This window comes from Oncorhynchus masou, chromosome 12 (genome assembly GCF_036934945.1).
Source record: "Oncorhynchus masou masou isolate Uvic2021 chromosome 12, UVic_Omas_1.1, whole genome shotgun sequence".
In the NCBI taxonomy this organism is placed as follows: domain Eukaryota; kingdom Metazoa; phylum Chordata; class Actinopteri; order Salmoniformes; family Salmonidae; genus Oncorhynchus; species Oncorhynchus masou.
Genome location: NC_088223.1, coordinates 12,645,588 through 12,663,691, shown reverse-complemented (window position 1 = coordinate 12,663,691; position 18,104 = coordinate 12,645,588). Strand labels below are relative to the sequence as shown.

Here is an 18,104-nt window from a genome sequence, read left to right as displayed (position 1 = left end):
ATCAAATTTGAATGGAATTGATGGAGAGAAAGACCGTGAGAGAGTGTTTGCCTGCACACTAATGTAAAGCAATGATATGAGTGATAGGCTGCTTTAAGTAAAACTCTTTACAATTAAAAAAAATAAGGTCACCCCCGCATTGTGAACTGCGCTCCACACGGAGATGCAAGGTCTGTCCCGATGGTGATTGGTCATGCAGATAGCAGAGTCCCGATGGTGATTGGTCATGCAGATAGCAGAGTCCCGTTGGTGATTGGTCATGCAGATAGCAGAGAGTCCCGTTGGTGATTGGTCATGCAGATAGCAGAGAGTCCCGTTGGTGATTGGTCATGCAGATAGCAGAGAGTCCCGTTGGTGATTGGTCATGCAGATAGCAGAGAGTCCCGTTGGTGATTGGTCATGCAGATAGCAGAGAGTCCCGTTGGTGATTGGTCATGCAGATAGCAGAGAGTCCCGTTGGTGATTGGTCATGCAGATAGCAGAGAGTCCCGTTGGTGATTGGTCATGCAGATAGCAGAGAGTCCCGTTGGTGATTGGTCATGCAGATAGCAGAGAGTCCCGTTGGTGATTGGTCATGCAGATAGCAGAGAGTCCCGTTGGTGATTGGTCATGCAGATAGCAGAGTCCCGTTGGTGATTGGTCATGCAGATAGCAGAGTCCCGTTGGTGATTGGTCATGCAGATAGCAGAGAGTCCCGTTGGTGATTGGTCATGCAGATAGCAGAGAGTCCCGTTGGTGATTGGTCATGCAGATAGCAGAGAGTCCCGTTGGTGATTGGTCATGCAGATAGCAGAGTCCCGTTGGTGATTGGTCATGCAGATAGCAGAGTCCCGTTGGTGATTGGTCATGCAGATAGCAGAGTCCCGTTGGTGATTGGTCATGCAGATAGCAGAGTCCCGTTGGTGATTGGTCATGCAGATAGCAGAGTCCCATTGGTGATTGGTCATGCAGATAGCAGAGTCCCGTTGGTGATTGGTCATGCAGATAGCAGAGTCCCGTTGGTGATTGATCATGCAGATAGCAGAGAGTCCCGTTGGTGATTGGTCATGCAGATAGCAGAGAGTCCCGTTGGTGATTGGTCATGCAGATAGCAGAGTCCCGTTGGTGATTGGTCATGCAGATAGCAGAGTCCCGTTGGTGATTGGTCATGCAGATAGCAGAGTCCCGTTGGTGATTGGTCATGCAGATAGCAGAGTCCCGTAGGTGATTGGTCATGCAGATAGCAGAGAGTCCCGTTGGTGATTGGTCATGCAGATAGCAGAGAGTCCCGTTGGTGATTGGTCATGCAGATAGCAGAGGGTCCCGATGGTGATTGATCATGCAGATAGCAGAGAGTCCCGTTGGTGATTGGTCATGCAGATAGCAGAGAGTCCCGTTGGTGATTGATCATGCAGATAGCAGAGAGTCCCGTTGGTGATTGGTCATGCAGATAGCAGAGAGTCCCGTTGGTGATTGGTCATGCAGATAGCAGAGTCCCGTTGGTGATTGGTCATGCAGATAGCAGAGAGTCCCGTTGGTGATTGGTCATGCAGATAGCAGAGTCCCGTTGGTGATTGGTCATGCAGATAGCAGAGAGTCCCGTTGGTGATTGGTCATGCAGATAGCAGAGAGTCCCGTTGGTGATTGGTCATGCAGATAGCAGAGAGTCCCGTTGGTGATTGGTCATGCAGATAGCAGAGAGTCCCGTTGGTGATTGGTCATGCAGATAGCAGAGAGTCCCGTTGGTGATTGGTCATGCAGATAGCAGAGAGTCCCGTTGATGATTGATCATGCAGAGAGTCCCGTTGGTGATTGGTCATGCAGATAGCAGAGAGTCCCGTTGGTGATTGGTCATGCAGATAGCAGAGAGTCCCGTTGGTGATTGATCATGCAGATAGCAGAGAGTCCCGTTGGTGATTGATCATGCAGATAGCAGAGAGTCCCGATGGTGATTGATCATGCAGAGAGTCCCGTTGGTGATTGGTCATGCAGAGTCCCGTTGGTGATTGATCATGCAGATAGCAGAGAGTCCCGTTGGTGATTGATCATGCAGATAGCAGAGAGTCCCGATGGTGATTGATCATGCAGATAGCAGAGAGTCCCGTTGGTGATTGGTCATGCAGAGTCCCGTTGGTGATTGATCATGCAGATAGCAGAGAGTCCCGTTGGTGATTGGTCATGCAGATAGCAGAGAGTCCCGTTGGTGATTGGTCATGCAGATAGCAGAGAGTCCCGTTGGTGATTGGTCATGCAGATAGCAGAGAGTCCCGTTGGTGATTGGTCATGCAGATAGCAGAGAGTCCCGTTGGTGATTGATCATGCAGATAGCAGAGAGTCCCGATGGTGATTGATCATGCAGATAGCAGAGAGTCCCGTTGGTGATTGATCATGCAGATAGCAGAGAGTCCCGTTGGTGATTGATCATGCAGATAGCAGAGAGTCCCGATGGTGATTGATCATGCAGATAGCAGAGAGTCCGTTGGTGATTGGTCATGCAGAGTCCGTTGGTGATTGATCATGCAGATAGCAGAGAGTCCCGTTGGTGATTGGTCATGCAGATAGCAGAGAGTCCCGTTGGTGATTGGTCATGCAGATAGCAGAGAGTCCCGTTGGTGATTGGTCATGCAGATAGCAGAGAGTCCCGTTGGTGATTGGTCATGCAGATAGCAGAGAGTCCCGTTGGTGATTGGTCATGCAGATAGCAGAGAGTCCCGTTGGTGATTGGTCATGCAGATAGCAGAGAGTCCCGTTGGTGATTGGTCATGCAGATAGCAGAGAGTCCCGTTGGTGATTGGTCATGCAGATAGCAGAGAGTCCCGTTGGTGATTGGTCATGCAGATAGCAGAGAGTCCCGTTGGTGATTGGTCATGCAGATAGCAGAGAGTCCCGTTGATGATTGATCATGCAGAGAGTCCCGTTGGTGATTGGTCATGCAGATAGCAGAGAGTCCCGTTGGTGATTGGTCATGCAGATAGCAGAGAGTCCCGTTGGTGATTGATCATGCAGATAGCAGAGAGTCCCGTTGGTGATTGATCATGCAGATAGCAGAGAGTCCCGATGGTGATTGATCATGCAGAGAGTCCCGTTGGTGATTGGTCATGCAGAGTCCCGTTGGTGATTGATCATGCAGATAGCAGAGAGTCCCGTTGGTGATTGATCATGCAGATAGCAGAGAGTCCCGATGGTGATTGATCATGCAGATAGCAGAGAGTCCCGTTGGTGATTGGTCATGCAGAGTCCCGTTGGTGATTGATCATGCAGATAGCAGAGAGTCCCGTTGGTGATTGGTCATGCAGATAGCAGAGAGTCCCGTTGGTGATTGGTCATGCAGATAGCAGAGAGTCCCGTTGGTGATTGGTCATGCAGATAGCAGAGAGTCCCGTTGGTGATTGGTCATGCAGATAGCAGAGAGTCCCGTTGGTGATTGATCATGCAGATAGCAGAGAGTCCCGATGGTGATTGATCATGCAGATAGCAGAGAGTCCCGTTGGTGATTGATCATGCAGATAGCAGAGAGTCCCGTTGGTGATTGATCATGCAGATAGCAGAGAGTCCCGATGGTGATTGATCATGCAGATAGCAGAGAGTCCCGTTGGTGATTGGTCATGCAGAGTCCCGTTGGTGATTGATCATGCAGATAGCAGAGAGTCCCGTTGGTGATTGGTCATGCAGATAGCAGAGAGTCCCGTTGGTGATTGGTCATGCAGATAGCAGAGAGTCCCGTTGGTGATTGGTCATGCAGATAGCAGAGAGTCCCGTTGGTGATTGGTCATGCAGATAGCAGAGAGTCCCGTTGGTGATTGGTCATGCAGATAGCAGAGAGTCCCGTTGGTGATTGGTCATGCAGATAGCAGAGAGTCCCGTTGGTGATTGGTCATGCAGATAGCAGAGAGTCGGCCGTAGAGAAGCCAGATTGAGACATTTACATATCAATTAAAAATAGATCCATTTCCCGTCATGCTGTTCATAGAAATCATTTATTATAACAATTGTAGCAAGTTATTTTTTTCTCTGGAAAAGAGAGCAGGTTTGGGCTGGAAATCTCTAACCTGGTTGCCACTATTGAACTCTAACACAGACGGACAAAACAGCAGGGGTTCTAGTTAAGCCTGCAGGGAATCTGATATTGGAACAGAAAACCCTTAAACCTCCTCCTTTCTGCTGGTCCGGTTTAAATACAACTGGGATGAACACAGCCTCTTTAAGGCTTTCATTACTGTCAAGGAACACCTGCTCTCAGACCACTGGACGGCATGGTACATTTACTGTTCACACACACACACACCACCACCGCGGACACACACACACACACACACACACACACCACCGCAGGCAATGGATGACAGTGGAGGCTCCAACACAAAGTAATCTGTTCTACTGCTGGAATGCTAAAACACTTGACTGCATAGCTGGAATAATTCAATTAAAGTGCACCGTAGACTGAGGGGGGAATATGGTTCATTGATCCTTATGTGTGACAGCAGATGGAAGATAAGAGAGGAGAAGAATAAGGAAGAAGAGAAAGGGGGAGGAGGAAGAGGGCATTTAGTGCACTTATGGATTTTTAATGACATATTTTAACTGTGTTTTAGATGTTGTCAAAGTTAAATGACTTCAAATAGGCTATATAGCATTTCACATGCTCTCCTCACCTCTTTTTACCTTTATTTAACTAGACAAGTCAGTTAAGAACAAATTCTTATTTTCAATGACGGCCTAGGAACAGTGGGTTAACTGCCTGTTTGGGGGTAGAATGACAGATTTGTACCTTGTCAGCTCGGGGATTTGAAATTGCAACCTTCCGGTTACTAGTCCAACGCTCTAACCACTAGGCTACCCTGCCGCCCCTCAGTACTTTTTCTTAACAAAATTAAAGAGTTAACAAGTTCTCAAAAGTAGCCTAAAACAAATTGTTTCAACTGGACTTTTCCTCTCAGTAGTAGAACACATCAGAACGTCAGAGTTCACAGTTTCCAGAAGAACATAAAGTCCGTGTGAAATGAAACCCAAAAAACATCTGCCTTGCGACTGCACCGCATCAGCCAATGAGAAGTGTCTGTTTCAGAGCTCACAGGGCCAGGCTCTAAACAATGTGGTTTGTTGGAGTAACAAACAACACAGCCCAAAGCTGTGGTGCTACAGGTCACTCCCAATCAACGAACTCTAATAACCCCATTCCACCACTCACTGTCTCTCAATGAAAACTTCACAATTTACACTCTCCAACACAAGGCTGTTAATCAGCTCGTTTAAGCAACGGAAAGAGGGACAAAACACGAAATAAATAAGATAAATATTATTCACACTGTTTTCCTGAATGGAAAGAGTGGCATTTCGAGGCGAACTAATAAGTTGTTTTTGTAAGCTAAAACGCCATGTGGTTATGGGAACATAACGGAATATTCCATAATAATGGACTGTCGAAGGGCGAAGGTCACACACACAGCCCAGAGCCAGCCACAGACATCCTTCCTGGCCGGGAACTACTGCTATGGGTTCAAACTAGATATACGAGGGACTGATACTTGAGTTCAGAGACCTTAAAAGGCAGGTTAAAAAAAGTTTGGGGAAAAGGACAGGGGCTGACTGAGGAAACCCTCATCTCCTAAACTAAGGCAAATGGATATAATGCTGGTCTTCAATTCCGTGAAAAACATCCATCAGCCTTGTTGTTGTGACAATATCTAGGTTGTGCAGACATGTAAAGACACTGGAGTTGGCAGGGCTCAATAATACACAACGGCTCCCCCAGGGGGTTTAGAGGGAGGATAGCAAAACACAACGACACGCGACTTCTGCAATTTGCACCCAAATTAAACTGACAAAGCGTTCTCAAACTTTCCTCTCTAACTGAATTCACAGATATATTGAACCAAAACAAAAGCAACAATGTCAAAAATTCTAGTGAGTTACAGTTCGTATAAAGGAAATTAGTCAACTGAAATAAATGAATTAGTCCCTAATCTATAGATTTCACATGACTAGGAATGCAGATATGCACCTGGTCACAGATACCTTAAAACAGGTAGGGGTGTTGATCCTAAAACCAGTCAGTATCTGGTGTGACCACCATTTGCCTCATGCAGTGTGCCATCTCTTTCACAGAGTTAAATCAGGCTGTTGACTGTGGCCTGTGAAATGTTGTCCCACTTCTCTTCAATGGTTGTGTGAAGTTGCTGGATATTGGTGGGAACTGGAACACGCTGTTGTATACGTTGATCCAGAGCATCCCAAACATGCTCAACGGGTGACATGTCTGGTGAGTATGCAGGCCATGGAAGAATTGGGACATGTTCAGCTTCCTGGAATTGTGCACAGATCCTTGCGACACGGGGCCGTGCATTACCATGCTGAAACATGAGGTGATGGTGGCGGATGAATGGCACGACAATGGGCCTCAGGATCTCATCACGGCATCTCTGTGCATTCAAATTGCTATCAATAAAATGCAATTGTGTTCATTGTCTGTAGCTTATGCCTGCCCATACCATAACCCCACCATGGGGCACTCTGTTCACAACGTTGACGTCAGCAAACCGCCCGCCCACGTTCACACCATGTGTCTGCGGTTGTGAGGCAAGTTGGAAGTACTGACAAATTCTCTAAAACGACATTGGATGAGGCTTATTCATGCCAATTGCACATTCCTTCAAAACTTGACAGTTGTGGCACTGTGTTGTGTGACAAAACTGCACATTTTAGAGTGGCCTTTTGTCCCCAGCACAAGGTGCATCCATGTAATGACCATGCTGTTTAAATCAGCTTCTTGATATGCCACACCTGTCAGGTGGATGGATTACCTTGGCGAAGGAGAACTGCTCACTAACAGGGATGTAAACACATTTGAGCACAACATTTAAGATAAATACTTTTTTTTGCGTATGGAACATTTCTAGAATCTTCTATTTCAGCTCATGAAACATGGGACCAACACTTTACATGTTGCCTCTATATTTGTGCACTATCAAATCAAATCAACCTGACTCTGATTGAAGGACAACTAACTGAGTCCGAGAGGCCATGCAAACCCAAGAATGCATGCATGTTGCTGCCATTCAAAAAACCCATCCAGAATGCCCTTCCATTTCTAACCTAGTATTAGCAGAATTTACCAGTCAAATTGCTAGGGTTAGAGGCTCTAAGTCCCTTCTAGAGATTCTATTACTAAGGAAAAGGAACTAAACACATCCCTTTTCTCATTCATGGCAGTGGTCTATAGTAATGGCAGTGGTCCATAGTAATGGTAGTGGTCTATAGTAATGGCAGTGGTCTATAGTAATGGCAGTGGTCTATAGTAATGGCTGTGGTCTATAGTAATGGCTGTGGTCTATAGTAATGGCTGTGCTCTGCCCTCTGGTTTGCTAACCCCCCCCCCCCACCCGACCAACCGTTGGCCTGATCGGAATGCTAAACAACGAGGAGTGGAAAACATGTTAATTTAGACCAGCATGACGTAGACAACACTACCTCTGGGCTAGTGAGGGATAACGAGGCAGACAGCACTACCTCTGGGCTAGTGAGGGATAACGAGGCAGACAGCACTACCTCTGGGCTAGTGAGGGATAACGAGGCAGACAGCACGACCTCCCGGCTAGTGAGGAATAACGAGGCAGACAGCACTACCTCTGGGCTAGTGAGGGATAACGAGGCAGACAGCACACATTCATTGAGGGGGCCAAGGTCCAACCATAGAATTAAAACAACGAGAACAATGATGACATTCTACTTATTCTATTTCTATGGGGCCCCAACTCAATCCCTGCCGTGCTATCACCCAAACAGACATGACCACTCCCATCATCTCCTAACCAATGGATGGATTTACCAGGAAGTTTCATAAAGAGGGATGTTTGTTGTTTGAGCGAACAGCTTTTAAAAACAAATATGTAATCTACTACTCCTCTGAGAATTCAGAAATTACAACCAAATGCAGAAGTAGCTCTATGAAACTGCACAGATCTGGTCAGTGAACACACACACACAAACATCAAGACTGCCTCAACTCAAACCATGGTCAGAGACAGAGTCAGTCTAGGTGTGAGCAGCAACAAAAATAGATGGGGGGGGGGGTGAGAGTAGAGAAAACATCTCTCCCACTAGCAGGCAGTCGGCTGCATTAGGCAGTCGGACAGGGTGTTTCAAAAGCTACCCAGGCGGAGCAGTGTAGAGAGATGCTGTGATTTAAGCTACAGGATTAGGATGGGGGTTTATTTGATGTTCGGAGGACAGAGGAACCACAGAAATCTGACTGAACTGAGCCTGCGCTACAGACCAAAGACCTGAGTGTGTATTTATAGAAAGCTTTATAAAATGTGGGAGTGTGTGTGGAATTCATTGGAGATCATCTTAAAAGACAGCGATTGTTGAACTTTGACTGTTGGAAAGCGATATCCAAAGTATAAACAATGAAGTACACACACTAAAGGGTAAAAAAAAATAACTATTGCGCAAAATAGTGTTTTTTAGACAACTGCAAACCTCAAGGAGTTGGTCTGATGGGAGTCCGTGATGTCATCCCTAGCTTGAGGAACAATAGAGAACAAAAGAGGAATCCCCCCCGTGTCATAACATACCTGGACCACCTATTGAGATGTGCCTTTGTTGTAGTCAAAGTAGAAATGCTATGAGAAGTTGGGGCTTGCATGTACGTTTTAAAGTTGGTTTCGTGTTAAATGGTTTAAGGGCTAGAGCGAGTCGAATAAATATTATAATAATTATAATGAGTTTGTAATAAATCTACTGATGCAGTCGCCATTTGTCATTCTGCGGTTGGGAGCGGATGGTCAGATCAGACCAGCTTGGGATGGAAATATTTGTGTCGTCCCGCAGGTTATTTGTAAACGGTCGTCTTTCTGCTCGTTGCGCATTAGACTACCTATTGTATTAAAAAGTCACATCTGTCTCATTCACTGCTTCAAGTTAAGAGGCCAACCTGTGGTCTCAATGAAATCGAGTAGGCTGCCTACGATTGGGGGCGGGCAAGGGGGCAGTCATCTTTCCAAGGAAATGGACTTCCTAAATATGAGGATTAGAATATAGTTAACTACATTGCCTAAAAATAAGTATTGATCACCCATATTTGTCTGTCTGGAAATCGTCCCACTCCTAAAAGGGTAAGCTATAAAACGAAGTGAAAGAGCAAGTCTCACCGATTCTGCTCTCTTCAATCCACGTCAAGCCTACTCGCTGACATAGCCCTTTAATACCGACAGTCCACGTCTCGTCTACTCGCTGACATAGCCCAGTAATACCGACAGTCCACGTCTAGCCTACTCGCTGACATAGCCCAGTAATACCGACAGTCCATGTCTAGCCTACTCGCTGACATAGCCCAGTAATACCGACAGTCCACGTCTCGTCTACTCGCTGATATAGCCCAGTAATACCGACAGTCCACGTCTAGCCTACTCGCTGATATAGCCCAGTAATACCCACAGTCCACGTCTAGCCTACTCGCTGATATAGCCCAGTAATACCGACAGTCCACGTCTAGCCTACTCGCTGATATAGCCCAGTAATACCCACAGTCCACGTCTAGCCTACTCGCTGATATAGCCCAGTAATACCGACAGTCCACGTCTAGCCTACTCGCTGATATAGCCCAGTAATACCCACAGTCCACGTCTAGCCTACTCGCTGATATAGCCCAGTAATACCGACAGTCCACGTCTAGCCTACTCGCTGATATAGCCCAGTAATACCCACAGTCCACGTCTAGCCTACTCGCTGATATAGCCCAGTAATACCGACAGTCCACGTCTAGCCTACTCGCTGATATAGCCCAGTAATACCCACAGTCCACGTCTAGCCTACTCGCTGATATAGCCCAGTAATACCCACAGTCCACGTCTAGCCTACTCGCTGACATAGCCCTTTAATACCGACAGTCCACGTCTAGCCTACTTGCTGACATAGCCCGGTAATACCGACAGTCCACGTCTAGCCTACTCGCTGATATAGCCCTTTAATACCGACAGTCCACGTCTAGCCTACTCGCTGACATAGCCCAGTAATACCGACAGTCCACGTCTAGCCTACTCGCTGACATAGCCCAGTAATACCGACAGTCCATGTCTAGCCTACTCGCTGACATAGCCCAGTAATACCGACAGTCCATGTCCACCCTACTCGCTGACATAGCCCAGTAATACCGACAGTCCACGTCTAGCCTACTCGCTGATATAGCCCTTTAATACCGACAGTCCACATCTCGCCTACTCGCTGACATAGCCCAGTAATACCGACAGTCCACATCTAGCCTACTCGCTGACATAGCCCAGTAATACCGACAGTCCATGTCTAGCCTACTCGCTGACATAGCCCAGTAATACCGACAGTCCATGTCCACCCTACTCGCTGACATAGCCCAGTAATACCGACAGTCCACGTCTAGCCTACTCGCTGATATAGCCCTTTAATACCGACAGTCCACATCTCGCCTACTCGCTGACATAGCCCAGTAATACCGACAGTCCACATCTAGCCTACTCGCTGACATAGCCCGGTAATACCGACAGTCCACGTCCAGCCTACTCGCTGACATAGCCCGGTAATACCGACAGTCCACGTCCAGCCTACTCGCTGACATAGCCCGGTAATACCGAAAGGTTAATATAAAAAATGGCCACGTGAGAATCTCTGGTAATTTAACCTATTTCTTAGGTTATTTATTTTTGCACATTTCGATATTGCCAATAAGGTGCCAATTGCTGAGTCTTCACATGAGCCTAAAATAACATTGTGGGATCAGTTCTTGTGGTAGCGAGTGGGAGTCCGACAAAGACAGCTGGTGTGGGCAGGAGTGGGACGAAAATCTGCAGGTGCGAGAGGGGTGAATAAATCAGTCCTATGCAGACTTCTACCAGAGTGGGCCAAGCACACACACACACACACACACACACACACACACACACACACACACACATGGCCCAAGCTTCCAATAATGGGATAGCAGCAGGATCTGGTGATGATTCTGTAAATTTAAGCAGTCCAGCTTATGAAAGCAGCTTTTTATTTAGTATTCTGTGAGTGCAGAGTCCACCATATGCTATGTAACAGGGTGAGAGAGAGAGGCCCGTGTATATGCGTGCGTGAGTGAGTGAGTGTGTACATACTGGCATTCTGCGTGTGTCTGTACCCACTAAGGACAATCCACACGCTCTCCAGCATCTGTTACTACCTGCAGGCTTCCCAGTACCAGGGCGTACGTACCTGCGTGCATATAGCTGTGAGGGTAAGTGCGTACGGCTGTGAGGGTAAGGGCGTACGGCTGTGAGGGTAAGGGCGTACGGCTGTGAGGGTACGGGCGTACGGCTGTGAGGGTAAGGGCGTACGGCTGTGAGGGTGAGGGCGTACGGCTGTGAGGGTGAGGGCGTACGGCTGTGAGGGTGAGGGCGTACGGCTGTGAGGGTGAGGGCGTACGGCTGTGAGGGTGAGGGCGTACGGCTGTGAGGGTAAGGGCGTACGGCTGTGAGGGTAAGTGCGTACGGCTGTGAGGGTAAGTGCGTACGGCTGTGAGGGTAAGGGCGTACGGCTGTGAGGGTAAGGGCGTACGGCTGTGAGGGTAAGGGCGTACGGCTGTGAGGGTAAGGGCGTACGGCTGTGAGGGTAAGGGCGTACGGCTGTGAGGGTAAGGGCGTACGGCTGTGAGGGTAAGGGCGTACGGCTGTGAGGGTAAGTGCGTACGGCTGTGAGGGTAAGTGCGTACGGCTGTGAGGGTAAGTGCGTACGGCTGTGAGGGTAAGTGCGTACGGCTGTGAGGGTAAGGGCGTACGGCTGTGAGGGTAAGTGCGTACGGCTGTGAGGGTAAGTGCGTACGGCTGTGAGGGTAAGTGCGTACGGCTGTGAGGGTAAGTGCGTACGGCTGTGAGGGTAAGTGCGTACGGCTGTGAGGGTAAGTGCGTACAGCTGTGAGGGTAAGTGCGTATAGCTGTGAGGGTAAGTGTGAGCATGCCTAAAATGCTGGAAAAATCCCCTGGGCCAGGTCACATTTCAGCACTGTCATTTGTCAAGAACACTCAGTTCCATTGGTGGATATTAGTTTGTGAGCATGTTCCATTGGTATATAGTTGTTTCTGAGAGTCGTCCTTCATTAGTAAACTATTGGCTGGGGTCTCTCTCACTCATACCCTGGCAGTGCAACACTTGTAGCCGTCAGAACAAGCTGATAGATGAGGAATAGACTAGAGCACATGCAGAGTAGCCTAGTGGTTAGAGTGTTGGGCTAGTAACCGGAAGGTTGCAAGTTCGAATCCCCGAGCTGACAAGGTAAAAATCTGTCGTTCTGCCCCTGAACAGGCAGTTAACCCACCGTTCCTAGGCCGTCATTGAAAATAAGAATTTGTTCTTAACTGACTTGCCTAGTTAAATAAAGGTCAAATAAAAAATAAAAATAAAAAAAGAGGAGAGTTGGACATGGCCACGCATTCTACCTATATGTTCTGCTCTCACTGTGAGTCTACTGGTCGGGTGCTCTCCACATGGTCACACTGTCCGCATTCTACCTATATGTTCTGCTCTCACTGTGAGAGTCTACTGGTCGGGTGCTCTCCACATGGTCACACTGTCCGCATTCTACCTATATGTTCTGCTCTCACTGTGAGAGTCTACTGGTCGGGTGCTCTCCACATGGTCACACTGTCCGCATTCTACCTATATGTTCTGCTCTCACTGTGAGTCTACTGGTCGGGTGCTCTCCACATGGTCACACTGTCCGCATTCTACCTATATGTTCTGCTCTCACTGAGAGAGTCTACCGGTCGGGTGCTCTCCACATGGTCACACTGTCCGCATTCTACCTATATGTTCTGCTCTCACTGTGAGAGTCTACTGGTCGGGTGCTCTCCACATGGTCACACTGTCCGCATTCTACCTATATGTTCTGCTCTCACTGTGAGTCTACTGGTCGGGTGCTCTCCACATGGTCACACTGTCCGCATTCTACCTATATGTTCTGCTCTCACTGAGAGAGTCTACCGGTCGGGTGCTCTCCACATGGTCACACTGTCCGCATTCTACCTATATGTTCTGCTCTCACTGTGAGTCTACTGGTCGGGTGCTCTCCACATGGTCACACTGTCCGCATTCTACCTATATGTTCTGCTCTCACTGTGAGAGTCTACTGGTCGGGTGCTCTCCACATGGTCACACTGTCCGCATTCTACCTATATGTTCTGCTCTCACTGTGAGTCTACTGGTCGGGTGCTCTCCACATGGTCACACTGTCCGCATTCTACCTATATGTTCTGCTCTCACTGTGAGAGCCTACTGGTCGGGTGCTCTCCACATGGTCACACTGTCCGCATTCTACCTATATGTTCTGCTCTCACTGTGAGAGTCTACTGGTCGGGTGCTCTCCACATGGTCACACTGTCCGCATTCTACCTATATGTTCTGCTCTCACTGTGAGAGCCTACTGGTCGGGTGCTCTCCACATGGTCACACTGTCTGCATTCTACCTATATGTTCTGCTCTCACTGTGAGAGTCTACTGGTCGGGTGCTCTCCACATGGTCACACTGTCCGCATTCTACCTATATGTTCTGCTCTCACTGTGAGAGTCTACTGGTCGGGTGCTCTCCACACTGTCGTACTGTTTCTGTACCATACCAGGGTATACGACGGTATTACCGGAAGTGCCCACAAGGGGCGCTATCTGAGCTGGATATCATTCATTTAACACATCTTATATTTCTTATTTATTTCTACTTCACTTACAAGCAGTGGCGTAGCACTCCTGTCTGTTTGTGGTTGGAGTGTGAGAGGCAGAGACAGCAGTAGTCTAACTGGGTGACGAGCAGAGGGAGACAGCAGTAGTCTAACTGGGTGACGAGCAGAGGGAGACAGCAGTAGTCTAACTGGGTGACGAGCAGAGGGAGACAGCAGTAGTCTAACTGGGTGACGAGCAGAGGGAGACAGCAGTAGTCTAACTGGGTGACGGGCAGAGGGAGACAGCAGTAGTCTAACTGGGTGACGGGCAGAGGGAGACAGCAGTAGTCTAACTGGGTGACGAGCAGAGGGAGACAGCAGTAGCCTAACTGGGTGACGAGCAGAGGGAGACAGCAGTAGTCTAACTGGGTGACGAGCAGAGGGAGACAGCAGTAGTCTAACTGGGTGACGAGCAGAGGGAGACAGCAGTAGTCTAACTGGGTGACGAGCAGAGGGAGACAGCAGTAGTCTAACTGGGTGACGGGCAGAGGGAGACAGCAGTAGTCTAACTGGGTGACGGGCAGAGGGAGACAGCAGTAGCCTAACTGGGTGACGAGCAGAGGGAGACAGCAGTAGTCTAACTGGGTGACGAGCAGAGGGAGACAGCAGTAGTCTAACTGGGTGACGGGCAGAGGGAGACAGCAGTAGTCTAACTGGGTGACGGGCAGAGGGAGACAGCAGTAGCCTAACTGGGTGACGGGCAGAGGGAGACAGCAGTAGTCCAACTGGGTGACGGGCAGAGGGAGACAGCAGTAGTCCAACTGGGTGACGAGCAGAGGGAGACAGCAGTAGCCTAACTGGGTGACGAGCAGAGGGAGACCGCAGTAGCCTAACTGGGTGACGAGCAGAGGGAGAAGCAGTAGTCTAACTGGGTGACGAGCAGAGGGAGACAGCAGTAGTCTAACTGGGTGACGAGCAGAGGGAGACAGCAGTAGTCTAACTGGGTGACGAGCAGAGGGAGACAGCAGTAGTCTAACTGGGTGACGAGCAGAGGGAGACAGCAGTAGTCTAACTGGGTGACGAGCAGAGGGAGACAGCAGTAGTCTAACTGGGTGACGAGCAGAGGGAGACAGCAGTAGTCTAACTGGGTGACGAGCAGAGGGAGACAGCAGTAGTCTAACTGGGTGACGAGCAGAGGGAGACAGCAGTAGTCTAACTGGGTGACGAGCAGAGGGAGACAGCAGTAGTCTAACTGGGTGACGAGCAGAGGGAGACAGCAGTAGTCTAACTGGGTGACGAGCAGAGGGAGACAGCAGTAGTCTAACTGGGTGACGAGCAGAGGGAGACAGCAGTACCCTCATCTATCCCTTTCCTCCCCCCAACTCCACAGGTACACTGTCCAGTCTTAAAGACACACACACACACAGTCCATCCTGAAATAAGTCAGGAGTAAGGGGAGAGAAAGCCGTAGTATGTGCTTGGAGTCCAGACGGAAAAGGAAGGCTGCTGGCCATGAGGGATAGATCTCTGTTTAATGAACAGTTACTGGCCAACCGTGCACACACAGAGACACAGAGAGAGGAGATGAGCAGCTCGGGGGCTCTGCTCCCCACACACAGAGACACAGAGAGAGGAGATGAGCAGCTCAGGGGCTCTGCTCCCCACACACAGAGACAGGAGATGAGCAGCTCAGGGGCTCTGCTCCCTACACACAGAGACACAGAGAGAGGAGATGAGCAGCTCAGGGGCTCTGTTCCCTACACACAGAGACACAGAGAGAGGAGATGAGCAGATCAGGGGCTCTGCTCCCCACACGCTTTTCTACTCTAACACTGAGTTATCTGATGCCTCTCCTGGCAGACTGACTGACTGGGGTTAGAATCAGCTTTAAATGATACAGGATCTCCCACAGCTGTGGAAAGATAGACATGATGATATTAACATGAATACTGCATGCAAAGCTGTTTTCCTGCAACGGGCAGGCGGTAGAGAGGGAGGGTAAACACTGAGATCAGAGCGCCCTATGAATAACATCAAAAGAGAAGCCGAGTTGAGAATCTGTGTCCCAAACAGCACCCTATTCCCCTTCTAGTGCACTGTCCATAGGTCGCTGGTCTAAAGAAGTGCACGATATAGGGAATGGGTTTCCATGAGGGATGCAGTCAGGACTTCTCAATAGAGGACCTCTAAAGGGCTAGGGGAGGAGGAAGAACACAACCAGGTTCATGGTCCTGTTATCTATCGGCCTGATGAGGTCAGGGTCTCTATCGGCCTGATGAGGTCAGGGTCTCTATCGGCCTGATGAGGTCAGGGTCTCTATCGGCCTGATGAGGTCAGGGTATCTATCGGCCTGATGAGGTCAGGGTCTCTATCGGCCTGATGAGGTCAGGGTCTCTATCGGCCTGATGAGGTCAGGGTCTCTATCGGCCTGATGAGGTCAGGGTCTCTATCGGCCTGATGAGGTCAGGGTCTCTATCGGCCTGATGAGGTCAGGGTCTCTATCGGCCTGATGAGGTCAGGGTCTCTATCGGCCTGATGAGGTCAGGGTATCTATCGGCCTGATGAGGTCAGGGTATCTATCGGCCTGATGCGGTCAGGGTATCTATCGGCCTGATGCGGTCAGGGTATCTATCGGCCTGATGAGGTCAGGGTCTCTATCGGCCTGATGAGGTCAGGGTCTCTATCGGCCTGATGAGGTCAGGGTCTCTATCGGCCTGATGAGGTCAGGGTCTCTATCGGCCTGATGAGGTCAGGGTCTCTATCGGCCTGATGAGGTCAGGGTCTCTATCGGCCTGATGAGGTCAGGGTCTCTATCGGCCTGATGAGGTCAGGGTCTCTATCGGCCTGATGAGGTCAGGGTCTCTATCGGCCTGATGAGGTCAGGGTATCTATCGGCCTGATGAGGTCAGGGTCTCTATCGGCCTGATGAGGTCAGGGTATCTATCGGCCTGATGAGGTCAGGGTATCTATCGGCCTGATGAGGTCAGGGTATCTATCGGCCTGATGAGGTCAGGGTCTCTATCGGCCTGATGAGGTCAGGGTATCTATCGGCCTGATGAGGTCAGGGTATCTATCGGCCTGATGAGGTCAGGGTCTCTATCGGCCTGATGAGGTCAGGGTATCTATCGGCCTGATGAGGTCAGGGTATCTATCGGCCTGATGAGGTCAGGGTATCTATCGGCCTGATGAGGTATATTAAATGAGAAAAAAAGCCTTTCACACTAGTCTTTTATAGTTATTTTAACTCATGCATATTTTCTGAGGATGTAGGAAAAGCATTTTAGCATTTAAACAAATTCACAACGGTGAGACATGCCTTTGAGACTGTCAAACGCCAAAAGAAACTAAAAACTGAGAAATGCACAAGAACAAGGACGCTTCTCCTTAAATGAGAAAGTCAACAAAAGAAAATAAACCTAAAGCAAAAAGCAACAACAAATGTTGGAGTAAAGCCCACTTCTCCTTCATTCACTTGAATGAGCGCTAGCAGGGAAGGTTTGGGGAGGGCTGTATAGCTCTCAGCAGGCAGGATCAGGCAGGCATAGGGACCCTGTGGCATCAGCAACAGAGCCTTTACAGAGTTCCCATTTCCTGGATGCCTCCCGCCCTGCTCCGCTTGGCTCCACAATGACCTGTAGTAACCCTGTGTGCTGCGGGGTTACTGTAGTTCGCTCCACTGTAGAGCCTATTCAGGAAGTCACAAATAACTTCACAGGATACAGTAGCTACAGTACGGTGCTGAATGATCTGGTTGCTTCTTCTCCTACAGCACATGACTGGTGTCAGAGGGAATCTGAACAGTTAAGGGTTGAGTTAGAGAAGATGTTAAAATATGAATATTTAATGAGTAACATGCCCTAGATTTATTTAGCTTCCTTATCCCATCATAACAAGACGATGTAAGGAGCATAAAGAATGACTATTGTAGTGTGTGTGTGTGTGTGTGTGTGTGTGTGTGTGTGTGTGTGTGTGTGTGTGTGTGTGTGTGTGTGTGTGTGTGTGTGTGTGTGTGTGTGTGTGTGTGTGTTACAGAATATCCATACCTTGTCTGCTCCTGGAGTATGAGATGTGGTTCCACAAAGAACTTGACTCGAAGCCGGAGTCGGCAGGGAGTCAGATTGTCCACCTGCTGACAGATTCTGTTCCTGAGGTTGAGCCACAGGTTCTCTCCTTTATTGCCTGAGAACTGCAGGCCAAAGTAGTCCACCTCTAGGATTCCCAACTTCCTACACACCTTTAGAATAGAAGAATTCAGTGTGTTGGGTTAAACAAAGTGATCAGGGGGGAAACCAGTCAAACCCACAGAATAGTCATTATATCAAAGTAAAACCTCAGTTGATTTGGTTTGTGACCCATTTTTTGCCTTTGCCATTGATTCCGTGGCTCGCACACTTCAATATGCAGAGGCCTTAAAGCCAGTGGGGGGCGTTGATGGAAAATACATGGGATCTTTTTCACCTGATAATACAACTCACCTCG

The 18,104-nt window shown here is 48.9% G+C and overlaps 1 protein-coding gene across 1 annotated transcript in view; it reads right to left on the bottom strand.

The window, feature by feature from the left end:
• Nucleotides 1-18,104, bottom strand: part of LOC135549566 (E3 ubiquitin-protein ligase MYLIP-A-like) — a 41,906-nt gene that overhangs the window by 18,331 nt on the left and 5,471 nt on the right. Inside the window, exon 2 of the mRNA XM_064979644.1 lies at nucleotides 17,669-17,859. Coding sequence (XP_064835716.1) covers nucleotides 17,669-17,859 — 191 coding nt within the window. The remainder of the gene's footprint in view (nucleotides 1-17,668; nucleotides 17,860-18,104) is intronic.